The sequence below is a fragment of the Melozone crissalis genome, unplaced genomic scaffold, assembly GCF_028551555.1.
Source record: "Melozone crissalis strain CALT ecotype California unplaced genomic scaffold, PUWL_Pcris_2 ptg000061l_1, whole genome shotgun sequence".
NCBI classification, from domain to species: Eukaryota; Metazoa; Chordata; class Aves; order Passeriformes; family Passerellidae; genus Melozone; species Melozone crissalis.
In genome coordinates, this window is record NW_026535839.1 from 13,389,902 (window position 1) to 13,402,931 (window position 13,030).

The 13,030-nt window shown below is 38.8% G+C and overlaps 1 protein-coding gene across 13 annotated transcripts in view; it reads left to right on the forward strand.

Moving 5' to 3' along the window:
• Positions 1-13,030, forward strand: part of TENM2 (teneurin transmembrane protein 2) — a 612,801-nt gene that overhangs the window by 121,651 nt on the left and 478,120 nt on the right. For all 13 annotated transcript variants that reach the window (XM_054288118.1, XM_054288120.1, XM_054288119.1 and 10 more), the window contains exon 3: positions 10,679-10,967. In XM_054288118.1, coding sequence (XP_054144093.1) covers positions 10,742-10,967 — 226 coding nt within the window. In that variant the 5' untranslated portion in view covers positions 10,679-10,741. The remainder of the gene's footprint in view (positions 1-10,678; positions 10,968-13,030) is intronic.

Here is a 13,030-nt window from a genome sequence, read left to right on the forward strand (position 1 = left end):
GAACAAAGAGAGCATTTTAAGGCTTGTGTTTAATTTACAATAAATTGGTTACAACCACAGAGAATTCTGGTTTCACAAAGTAAATTTTATTAAACCGCCTTATTAATTTTGTTCTTTGTACTTAACATCTAATCCTCAGAAAAAGAACTGACTAAGCTTTGGACCTGCAGTTAATTTTCTGTTTTGAGAAACAAAGCTATGAACTTGTTCAAACTTGTCCAATATCTTTGGAGTATAGGGAATTTTAAACCCCTGTGAATTTCATATACTGTGGATGGAGATCAGGATGTCTCTATGGCTGTACAGATACAATAAAAACTTAGTTTAAATCAACTGTTTTCATTGAAGGGATACATTTTATTTTGCAAGAGTCAGTGATAAAACTGAATGTAGTAGGTGAAGCAGAATTTGCTTTGAATTTTTTTTAAATGCTTCTTGCCAAGTTCCCTTGGGTTTGATCTCTGTCCTTGTCACAGAGAGCTGATGCTTTTGCCTGGAAGTTGGACCATGGCAGTTGAGGAACGTCGGGATCCCTGTGCTGGATGCACAGCAATCCAGGCAGCAGATGGCAAAATTGTGGGGGCTGGCTTTAATGCAGGGAGCTTAGAGTTGTGAAGAAATTAGACATTGCAGCTTGGTTATTGTTCAATCTGTGAAAGGGCAATGTAAGAAAGGACCAAATGGGTTTTGCAGAGATTCCATGCACTTTTAAGAGCATTTTTTAACTTGTTTCTCCTTTCTGACTGATCCTGCTTGGTGAAACTCTGGCACAGATGGTGGGTTGGAGAGGGCTGTTGGCATTTCTCATGTGGCAGCTTTTCTGAGCTCTCCCCACATGAGCTCCCCTGTTCCGGGCTGGTGCAGCCTCAGCCCTTGCTGTCCCCAGCTGCCTCCAGGCACCCCCTGTGGGGTGTGGGATGAGGATGTCACACAGGGCTGAGGAGCCAGGATGGGCTTCTCTGTGCCAGCCCAGCCCCGTGAGCAGTGGCTGGTGGCAGGGTGACACCGAGGAAACCCCTCATCCACCAGCAATGCCAGGCTTTCCTTGGAGACACCCACAGCTAGGAGGGAGTAAGCAGGATGATGGTCCTGTGTAAGAAATCTGCAGTGTGAGAGTGAATATTAGAGTACATGTTCTGTCCTGAATTATTAGGTAGATAACAGGAGATAATGTCTGCTGAAGCATGTGGCCTTTTCTCCAGAGAGATTTTCCTCCGGAGGGACCGGGGCCTTTTTCTTCACAATTTGAGATGGAACAGAGGATGTAGTGATGTCTGCACAGTGACTGTACAGCATTGAGATATTTGCTGCTTTTTGTGGTCTTGGATTAGTTGATTTTCTAGAAGTGTGTTTTTCTTGACTGAGGTTATTTAAAAAAATTCCATTAATCAAGATAACCCTCAGTGTTCTTTTCTGCTATGATGTTATGTGAGTAAACCCTGCACTGCAGATTTGGATGGACCAGCTCTCAGGGTGGCAAACTCTCAGTTCCATCCCTGACGACCCCTTGATGTGTGGACTCTGGAAATTCACTTCAGACATTTGAGTTACAACTGGTCATTTTTTATAATGGTTGTGTTCATTGTATTCATCACTGCAAGGTTTAATTAATTTCTATAAAGCAATTAATTTTCCTTTATTAAAAGATGGAACAACACTTGTTAGCTGAGAATCTTCCAGTGTAACTTTCTTACTTCATTATGCAAAGTTTCATTGCTTGCTGATGTGATCTAGCTAGAATTCAAAATGTTTCAGCAAATAGTTGTATGGAGGCTGCTGAGAAATAATGTCATCCATTCTGTGTGCCTTATCACAATGTTCTGTTGTTTTCCATTCCTATTTCTTTTTTCTTTTAACTTTTTCTTCGCTTACCTTGAACCTTTTAAAACAAAGAATCACTTCAGGAAGCTGTTATTTCTGATAAAATCTATGTGTTTACAAAGGTGGAGAACTCACAAGAAATAAGTACCAGTTCACATAAATAGAAACGCTCTCACTTTTTTCCTCTTTTTTTCCCCTTTTTTTCCCCCCTTTTGGTTTTCTCTAATAGATATCAGAGCTTAACTGAGTGTAATTAAGAAAAATTCACATGTGTAATTTGGAATAGTTTTATTGAAATTCTACTAAATATTATTAGCCATTTTAAAATATTGTTGATTTTCCTTACCATATAAGTTTATACAGCCTTAACAATGGTCTCTAGTGAAGCCTTCTGCAAAAAATATTTTTAGATTGACACTGCTAGCGGGGGGGAAAATGTATTAAAGGCTCCTGTTAATAAGCAAATGAAAATTGTTAGTATCAAATTGAGGCAAGAGAGGTTCTGTGGAAGCTTTAAAGAAAGAAAGGGACTGTTTCTTAGACAGAATGAGAGAAATTTATTTAAGTGTAGACTGAAAAACAGGTGGTGTTCTTGACTGAAATGATAAGTACCTAAACCCATAACTGCTTGCATGATTTCTGCATTTGATGAGTTTTAAGAATAGTCCTGTAGATGTCTGAAAATAGCTAAGAAACTTCTTGAGCAGCACGATCATCTCGCAGTAGGATGGGATGTGCACAGGAGCTTTGCTGATCTCAGATTCTGGCAGAGTTCCCTGCGCTGTGTATTCATCTGTAAACAAGGAGTGGAAGGCACATTCCTGGTGTTTCTCTCTTGGCTGATTTGGACCCAGTGGTACAGGTTTTGCTGCTGCCAGCAGGAGTGGAGGTGCCCAATGGGTATAGAATTACAGAGTGTTTTAACATAAGGAAGTGAAAAATAATTAGGAAGGAACTGTCTTAAAATTCTTGGCATTGGACCTTCTTGGGTGCAAGAGAAGTATAAATCCTTTGATATTTCATTTCTCCAAATTGATGGCACAGTGATTTGTTTAAAATCCAAATCCTCGAGTGCAATATGGAAGCACGGTGCCCAGGAGCTCCCAGAGACAGCTGATGGATTAGCGTGGGTGGGAAGGAAAAGGCTTGTGGATATGGACACTATTCAAATCCATCATGGAAACTCTGGCCATAAATAAGGTTTTTGAGAAAATGAAAAGATAAAGGAGCCTGACAAGAGGACAGCACACTGGAAAATGCTGGTGAATAATTAAATGAACAAATGACCAGGTGCTGGTGAAAGCAAAACAGAGAGGGGAATGGTTGGAGCGCAACTTATGCTCCAACCTGCTTGATGTCTTGGCTCCTTTGCTGGTAAGGTTGAAAATCCCATTAGGTTAATTAAAGACAGCATTTTACCTAGGATTAGAATGAAATAAGTGCATCACCCGTGGACAATTAAATAAAGCAAGTTGTCTCTCCTTGTATGGGCATTTAGATCTGTCTCACTTCTATAAATGTGGATCAGTTTGATCAAGGACTTAATCAAAAATTATTTAGACAATTACTCCCTGTTTCAAAAGTATTCTCTAGTGATAGGAAACTATTATACAGAATCATTAAAGCATGCTTAACAGCATTGTCTTAATTATATAATGATAAATTATTCTACCTTTCTTCATTAATAGCAGTTCAGCAGTAGATATCATTATTGTTTATTGTTTCTAGGCAGTGAAAGAGTAACAGTGTTCTGTAGGAAATTAGTTCTAGCAAATTTAGTCTTTTGAAGTGACCAGTTTGTATTTGATCTTTAAATTGTTTTTGTGAACTTGTTCAGCTATACCAATTTTAAGTAATTATATTAATTGAGAACTTGGCTTTTTGTGTTGTTTTATAGTGGTTTGATTTTATTTATTTATTTATTTATTTATTTATTTATTTTAACCTGGCTGCATGGAGTGATCGAAGTATTGAGATAAATATTATACTGAGAGCAGGAAACCAAGCCCTGGGACTTGGGGTTTCAAATGTGCAGCAAACTCACTTTGTGACCTTGGGTGGGACTCTTATCTTCATGGTGCTTAACCTTTGCTGTAGAATAAGAATGATACACATTTAGGTCTTCTGGCTGTTCAAAAGTCTGATAAATATCTGTAAACAGCTGTGAGTTAGTAGTGAAAGTATGTTATGCCTGGGTAAAATATTTTTTTCTTTTTCTGGAATGGGTGATAGTTAAGTCCTCACCCAAAAAAGAAGAAAGAACGCTCTCAAATAGGAAAAACTTGAAAACTTTGCATGGCTTTGCCTCTGTGGGAAGAAAAGATTTCAACCCCCTTATAACTATATATAACTAGCATTGTATAACTAGCAATGTTCTGCTTAGTACCACTTTGGGGTATTTATAAGCCCTTCACTGAAAAATGAGCTTTTCTCACCTCTGAGTGACTGTGCCACAATCTCCTCATGGCTGCTGTAACTTCTAGGATGGGAATCAATAGGGTAGTTGATGATCAGCTACTGAATTTTGTGCTATCCCAACAATATTTTACTGAATTTCAGACAGTTTTCAAGAAAAATCAACTAAATATACTCTATGGCTATTGAGGCACTAAGTGAATATTGTTTGTGAAGTTTTCTATTTCTCATATAGAGAAGGGCAAGCACTTGGTTTGTAGCAGCTGAACACAAAGATTTGGGTGGTTCACTTGTGCCACTCTCTGCCTCAGACCTGGGACACTGCAGATGCTTTGCTGATAATTAAATTTTACTGGTGTGGTTTCCAAATCAGTGGTGCTCCCCAGCTTGTGCATAAACTAGAAGCCACATTTAAGAACATTTATGACTCGGTACCTGAATTTTGTGAGAAACAACTGCTCACTTTGAAAATGTAAAAAGGTGTTTTAAACCTTAACAAAAACACAACAAAGGACTACATAAGGAAAAATTCACAGTGCTGGGAACTGCCCCTCTTGGATGTCACGTGGCCAGTTCATCTTCAAGATGGATGCTCAGTCTTTTATACCCTTGGGGTTGCATCAGCCAGCCCTGGTCCCTCCCAAAGTCTGTCAGGCAGCTCTTCTGTGCCATTTATCAGTGGAAACTGCTTTCTTGTTAACTCAGGTGTTGCCATGCCCACCCCCTAAGCACCCCCAAGCTTTTCCATCCCCAACTGCCCCATGCAAGGGGCACACGTGCAGCTTCTTTGTACCTGTCCCAGACAACCCTGGCTGTGTGATGGCAACAATACAGGGGGGAAAGGGAGCTGTGGGGAGAACAGAGGACATCTAAACTACAATGATATAACTAAAGATCACTGAAGCTTTTCTTAGCGTTCACACAATAGTTATCCCTTAATTGCAAGAGCCAGTCATCTCATTATCCATCTCTAACAAGCTTTTCCAGCTGGGCTCTGAGAAAGAAACTCTCCCTTAGTCCTTGGTGTGAGCTGTGGTTCTGAGGCCCCTGGGGACAGGGGAGAGCTGGGCTCACATTCCCCCTCCTCCCCTGCCCCATGGAAAGGGGAATCCATTCAGGGAGGAATAAGGGGTTAACTCTCAACAGTCAGTGAATGATGGGACACTGTTTGAAAACTGTCTCTAGCTCCTGGGCTTTTCATCCTTTCTCAATGCCATGTTGTTTTCTTAATGGAATGCTATTTTCATAATAGATTTAAACAGTTCTGGGATTTATAAGAAGTTCCTGGAGTACAGAAATCTCTGATGACAGTCTAGAAATAAAAAGATGTATATTTAAACAGATAAAAATACATATATGGGATAAATATTTGGCACAGTGCTTGATTTTGTTGTTGTGTGTACCATTTTGACTGCCATTATCCTAAAAATACTTCCTAGAGCTTTTATTTATTTAAAGGAAAAAAAACCCAGTTTTTTTCTGCAATAAAGCAGAACACAGAATGCCTATAAGCATTATGTGTCTTATGTTACTTAACTTGAATCATTCATCACAACTGTTCTGACATAGCTGTTTACCATTTCATACTAAATATATCTAATTTTCAGCTTAATATACAGTGGCTCACTAAAACAAGAATTCAGTACTAGGACAGAAAAAAAAAAATTAAAAATTCAGAAGAACAATTTATCAACAAAAAATGAGGGTACACCAAACAGACAGACAGTCCAAATATATTTTGGTTTTTGCTGCAAAACCAACATACTTGTCATCAATGTTACTTCATCTAAGTGCACGTATTGTAGTGCACTTAGTTGTAGTATTTAGTTTAAAATTTCATTTTGTTTATTGCCTTTTTGTTTTTATACACAGAGAGGATCCAGAAGTAGAGATATTCTTTTTCACTAATATTAAAATCAAAAAATAAATACAGCAGTTGAGTAACCATTTTAATTTTTTGCCTGAAAATTTGTATGGCACCACAGCTGAATTGTTGCATTTTCTCATTTTGAAAAATAGTCTTTGCATAAAATAATGAACAGCATTTGAATATCTGAATCACAAGCCTATTTCCAATTGCTGCTCCTGAAAAGGAGTCCAGCCTTTTATGGAACCTTTTTTTCAGATTGGTACATGGTGTGCTACTTTTAAATAAAAAAAAAATGGGGAAAAAAGAAAAAAGGCGGTTTCCGACACTGTCTGCACTACTGTAGTGTTTTGATTTAGTTGTGCCAGGTGATTTGGGGGCACAATGTAAATGTGAGGTTCTTTGTTTTCCCTGAACTTCCAAGTGATTCCTGGGCTCTGTGTGGTGTGAGTGGCAGTTCTAATGGCCCTGTACATTGTAATCATGTCAGGATCGTTACAAAATGCAGCAAACAAGCCCTTACTTGAGTTAGATAAATGTATGAATCAAATTTAAATTTACAGAGAGTTTTAGCATAAGCTCCACTAAGCCATTAAAATTCATTTTGAGCCCTCCCTCCATGCCTTCCATTGATTTGCCTGTGCTAACACAGAGAGGAGTGGTCAGTTTTTTTAAATCCCCTAAACAAAAACCTATTTTTCACTTCTCTTCTCCTCAGCCTTTTCTTCTCTCGTCCTCCCTCTTTGTTCCCCCTTGTCTCTGTTGTCCCTGCAGGACGTGCAGTGTTTTAATGCCCTTGCACTGCCCACAGTTTAAATTATGCTCTCATTAGAATTGCCCAAGTCATGGGCAGGTACATAGTTGCTTTATAGAACCACAATAAATCTTATATTGGATGAGTTGTGAGTCAGAATGTATTACACGTGTGTAAGTTGGGGCACATGGGATCTGTGTACATCAGCAGCAAGTACAGCTGAGCTATTTATTGCTTTAGATTGACTGCTATGGATGGTCCAGATCAGCTGAGACTGTATTCCTGTGAAACTTGGCCAGCCCTTTAGCAGGACATTATAAATAATAAATATTTTCTGAATAAACACCTTTCTCAGAAAATTAGTCAGACCTCCTGTGTTTCTGAAATAATTAAACCAAAACTAGATGAGAAAAACAGTTGAAGCCACTTGTTAGTGGTTGTACTGCTCTGTAGTGTAAGTGGGTCAGGATGAGCTGTATTAGTTAAATCCTTTGAAACAAAGAAATTACTAAATCAGTTATGATTTAGGTCAATGACTCAAAATAAACCATTCACAGAGTGCCCTTGAGACAGACAAGTCAAAGAGTATCAGGAGTTCTGAACTCAAATTGCATTTCACCATTATTCTCTAAGCAAAGCTATCACACCTTACCTTTCCAGGAATACAGTACATAAATATTTCACTGTCTAACAGGAAAGGTGTTTAGCACTGAATTGAATCAGTATTTAATTTATTTAACATAAGAATGAAAAAAAAAAAAGGTAATAGCTTTTCTGTTTCACAACTTAATTGACTGTGTTTTAAGCCATGTATGGTGATACCATTGTCTAAGTTTTGAGAATGGTTTGAGCATCATGCTCTGGAACTGGTTTCTTCCTGGCTGCTTTAAGTTCAAATAAATCCCCAAAGCACAGGTGAGGAGGAGAGAATTATCCCTGAAAATATTTTGTTGTGTTCAGGTAGATGTATTTAGTCTCAGATGCCTGGGATCTGTCCTCAAGTAATGAAAAAAAAAAGGAAAACATAAAATAAAACTATTCTAAAATAATGAAAATTACATTGAACTAAACTTCGGATAAAAATGTTATCATTTTATATACAGCATTTGAAGGACCTACTAAAATTAGTAAAGTTCAAGAAATTTTAATCGTCTGGTGTCATAAAATCAAGTTATTCACCAAGTTATTCTGATGTCTGATTCTTGTAACAAGATCTTGGGACATTTCTGCATTTATTTTCTTGTGTTAGCCAGTTGAAGTTACTGTAGCAAAGACATTGTGCCTCATATTGTGCATGTACTGAGGAATATTTCTAGGCATGATCAGAAGTGGAACACTGTTTTACCATTTCCTTTTACATTTGTCTTTGTAGGGGAATTGCACAAAACTCTAAAAAATAATGGTTATTGAGGGAACAATTTCAAAAACTCTTGTCTTCCTGAGAAGATGCTTTCATAAGCTAATGTCCTGGAAATACTCAGAAGTTTAATCTCAGTCAGAGTAAATCCTTCTTTTAACTACAGTAACAAGGAATTAATTGTTCTTTCAGAAACAATAGAAATCAGGCCAGACAGCTTTAAGTTTAGCAGTCATAAAAACAAAAAGCTGTTTGTTTATCTGAGCTGACAGACAATATAGAATTCATATGGAATGACAGGCTTTTGTGCTGAATAGCATCATGAGGGCTCCCAGAGAGTAATTGGCAGGTTTTGCTCCATGCTGTAGTGTCTGTGTCTGTTTCTGTGTTTATAATTGTAATATACTGATATCTGGATTTGATGAGAGAGTATTAAAATGGGATCCGTTAGCCAGGCATTGTTAATCTAAATGATCATTTATCTCCTGAAACTTCAAGAAACTCTTAATGCCACCATTGTTAAAATGCTTTACAGTTAACATGCTTTCCAGTTCAATCAGTATTACAGCACCAAAGAGTTGAACTAAAAAATTCAGATATGGGGGAGTCAGCTTAGCCACTCCATGTTCAGAGAGCTGAGAAACAGGAATGTAAAATTTCTCTTTAATCTGAAGTTATGAAACAAACCTTAATGGTTTCAAGTGCCAAATGTCTCTGCTTTTGTTTTGGCTTTTCTGTAGGTGTTGTTTTGTGACTTTTTTTCCTCTCTGAAGTGTTAAAAATAAATTAAAAAGAAAGAAAAAAGTAAGCATGTTTACAGTCCTTATTCCTCACAGATTGCAGAATACCTGTGGGTGGTTTAAAGCAGCTGTTTCTCATGGTTACCTAACTTCTTTAAAGTACAGAAAGAAAAAAACCCTAAAAACCAAAAAACCACAACAAGGCTAAATGTCAAATCTAAATGAAGGCAAGAAACCTTTTCTCTAGGTCACCAGCTCCTCTGGCCAAGTACATTTATTCCCTCTTAGGCCCATAATCTGTTTCAAAAAGCAATGATTTAGCCAATACTTGTGCCAGTGCTGTGACCTCTTCTCCTGCAGGTGCAAACAGCTACCACAAGGAAAGGCTTGGCTGCCTTCTGCCTGTTTTATCATCCTCTGCTGCAGTTTGCTCCCTTGGTGGCAGAGGTGGCACGAGGAGTCACTGCTGAAATGCTTTGGTGGTTTAAGCAAAGCTCCTGGCCTGGGCACGTTCTGCTGGGTGGGCTTGGCAGGGGAAACCTGGACTGAGAGGGGACAGGGGCAAGGAAAAGCTCTTGAGCTGTCCCAGCTAACTCACCCAAACCATCCTTCAACTCCCGAGCCATGTAGAGAAAAGCAAGATGTTTTGTTCCAATTTTTGCTTATTAGCAAATGTAAGTATTTTTTTTAGGCGGGAATATTTTATTTCCAGCAAAAAAATTTGTCATGAGGATTTCTCAGGACTGGCACAGACCTGGGCATAGAATGCCATGAGAAAAAGACATACATACCAATGCCAGCTGAAAATAATTAGTACCCCAGTGGGTAGGGTGTTTGTGCTTTTACTGTATTTCTTTTCTACAGTAGCTTTCATTTTGCAGTTTCTGTTTGCTAACAATGCATATATTAAAGTCTATATGCCACTGTAAGAGTGTCCTAATTAAGCACACTGTAAAAAACTCTATGGTCCATTGAACAAGAAGAGATTTAGACAGTTTTCAAGAGCTCCAAGTGCTGAGTTGGATAAATGGTCAACTTGAGGGGTGGTGAAGGAGCTCATCCAGTCATGTTCTGGGGTGCACAAGAGCAGCCAAGCCCCAAAGTGTGCTCAGACACTCACAGACACACAGGAATGTCACGGCTGGGATGGACCTTTGGAGAAACTTTGTCCACCTTCAGAGCAGGGCCTTGGATTAATATTAACCAGGGGCCATAGAATCAGTTGCTGCTGCTTGTGAACACGTTGTTAATGTCCAGCTCTGTAATACATTAACGCTGAATAGGAATTGTCTCCTCTTTGGAACTCTCCTGCATGCTTCAGTCTTAATTGCAAGCCTTCCTGCAGGAAGAATGGAAATAATTAAAGCTGGTTTGAGTCTACTTTTCTTCTGTTGCACAACAGAAATAAATATTGCTCTGTCAGTTCTGTGTTGTTACCAGAGTTCAATCAAACGATGACAGTGTTGTTGTTTTATCATTGTTTTTTAAACTCTTAGATGATAGAATCATTTAGATAGAATGCAATTATCTTACAGCATTTAATTTTTTTCTCTCCACCAACTCTGGTCAATTATTTCAATTTTTTAGAGGATGCATGATGTGGACCTCCCCTTTCTTCTCAATCTGTGCCACGTTGTCCTTCAAGGACAAGCCAGGGAAAGTAGAATAAAACAAAATGTCGTGGCAGCATCACTTACTCCTTTCTCATCCTTTCACGTTGCTAGGTGGCAGCGAGTGACCCCAAAGAGAAGAGTGGCTCTCCTGGCAGCACTGCCTGGCTCAGGAGGATGGACATCAAGGACAGGAGGCACCGCTCGCTGACGCGGGGCCGCTGCGGGAAGCAGTGCCGCTACACCAGCTCCTCGCTGGACAGCGAGGACTGCAGGGTGCCCACACAGAAGTCCTACAGCTCCAGTGAGACCCTCAAGGCCTATGACCACGACAGCAGGATGCACTATGGCAACCGAGTGTCTGACCTGGTGCACAGGGAGTCGGATGAGTTCCCAAGACAAGGTACGTTTGCAGTCAGACTGGTTCCTGTTACAGCGCTCCTCAGTGCACAGTCTGTTCCTTGTTAAAGCATCTCAGTGCTACCAGGAGTTTCAATGAAAAAGCTCTAGGAAAATGGATATTATCTTACCATTATTTCCACTGCTTTGTGCTAAATTACAAAGTTCTTTCTTTTCTGGTACTTTTGAAATCCGCAATTTGTAAATAAGGAAACTGAGATTCACTGATCAAAACATTTGATAGACACAAATGCCATGGCCCTTAACCAGTGGATGTCTTTTGCACAGATATTGGGGTTAGCCAATGTGCTAACTTGGAATCCTGCTTCCTAGGTTAATTTTGGAAATGATAATGGTATTTTCACCTAAATGTGTCTCTCTTTAACACAGACTTTGTATTGAAAAGACAGCTACAACATTGTTACGGTAAAAACCCATATGGCCAACATACGCTCCTTATTCATCAGGTGCCTTGGAATTCCTTTCCTGTTCCTGAATGCTGGGTAACTGAACTGTGGGAATGGGAGTGGTGGTTACTCTGACTTCATTTTGTCACTGCTCACCAATATTACCCACCCTTGACTTCATAAAGTAAAAGGAGGAAACCCATCTAATTCCTTTTGTAATTGGCTGTAATTGAGTATTGCAGCCTACAACTAATATTTGAAATAACCTGCCCGTATGAACTTGTAAGCTAGGGGAATTAATCTCTTTTTTTATAAAATGGTCCTTGCTAAGTCCAATGGATTAATGAATTAAAAATGTAAAAGTCCTTACTTGAAAACATGTAAATGTGCACTGTGCACATGGAGTTTTATTCTCATTTGGGTAGTTGTTTGTCTCAAGAACTTGTAAGACTCTGTGCTGAAGCATTAGTGAACATTGCTTCATAGGAACTGTGTTTAGTCATGTGGTTTACTTGCCCAAATAGCCAGGTTAAGCTGGCATTCAATCAATGATTAGATATGGTATTTGAATTAAAAGCCTTGGTTTAGTGTCAGTTGAAGAATCAAATGTGGTTCATACCAGCTAAGATACAGGCAGCCTTGATGGATAAATGTGTAGGTTTTGTGCCTCCTCAATGGAAGGTAAATCATCAGGTACTTAATTTAAATGTATCATAATTTAAATTCAGAAACTCTTCTGGTTAGAAGATGTGCTTGTTAACAGCATGTGATAGTTCTCTGCTGCACATTTCTGATGTTGTGGCTCAAACAATGGGAAGTTACCACACTTTTTGTGGAAATTCTTCAGTGGAAGGTCAATTCTTATACCTGGTATCATGTCCCTCATCTTGTTTCAAACATTCTGACAGCAGTCCGTGTCTGTCTTCCCCTTTCAATGTATCTAATAATTAGTGTCGATAATTAAGCCCTTGTCTAATCCCTTGTTCCTCTCACATTTGTCTGCAGACATGAGGGAGTGTTTGCATTGTGCTTGGTCTGTCAAATACCCAGCTCTGTTTTCTGGGGTAATCTCTGTTCTTGGAGGGTCTTTCTTTGCTTAGAGGTGTTTACCTAAGATAAAGCATCAAAGTGCACTTCGAACCTCTGAGCTGCTGGAGCCATTTTCACTGCAGTTTGTTCTACTTTACTGTACAGGAGTCATCTAAATATTACTTTTCCTTATCAGGATGATTGATGCTTCAGCTCGAGTGCCTCATTTTAGTTTGCAGGTCATTATTCAGCATTTCATAATGGTCTTTTTCTCCTGATTACTGATTTGACAACTGTTCATCCTCCCCCTGCTCTTAATGTGTTCTTCTCTGCCCTCTTTACAAAGGGGAATGCAAATTGTTGGTAACTGAATTGAAACACTCAGATTATTTTTTTTATTATTGTTATTTTTTCCCCTACTGGTTTGTGTTGTTGTGTCTAAATAAATAGTGTTTATTTTAGAGAGCCAAAGTAATATTTTTGTTAGATAATGAGCAGCAACTCCTATTTTCCTGCTTTTGTTAAGTTTAGAAAGCAATTTTTTTAGAAAATAAGTCTGTGTGATGATTCTTTGTATTTGAAAGCTGGATATCTTTCTGATTGAACACTTTTACTGGCATGAAATTCGAGA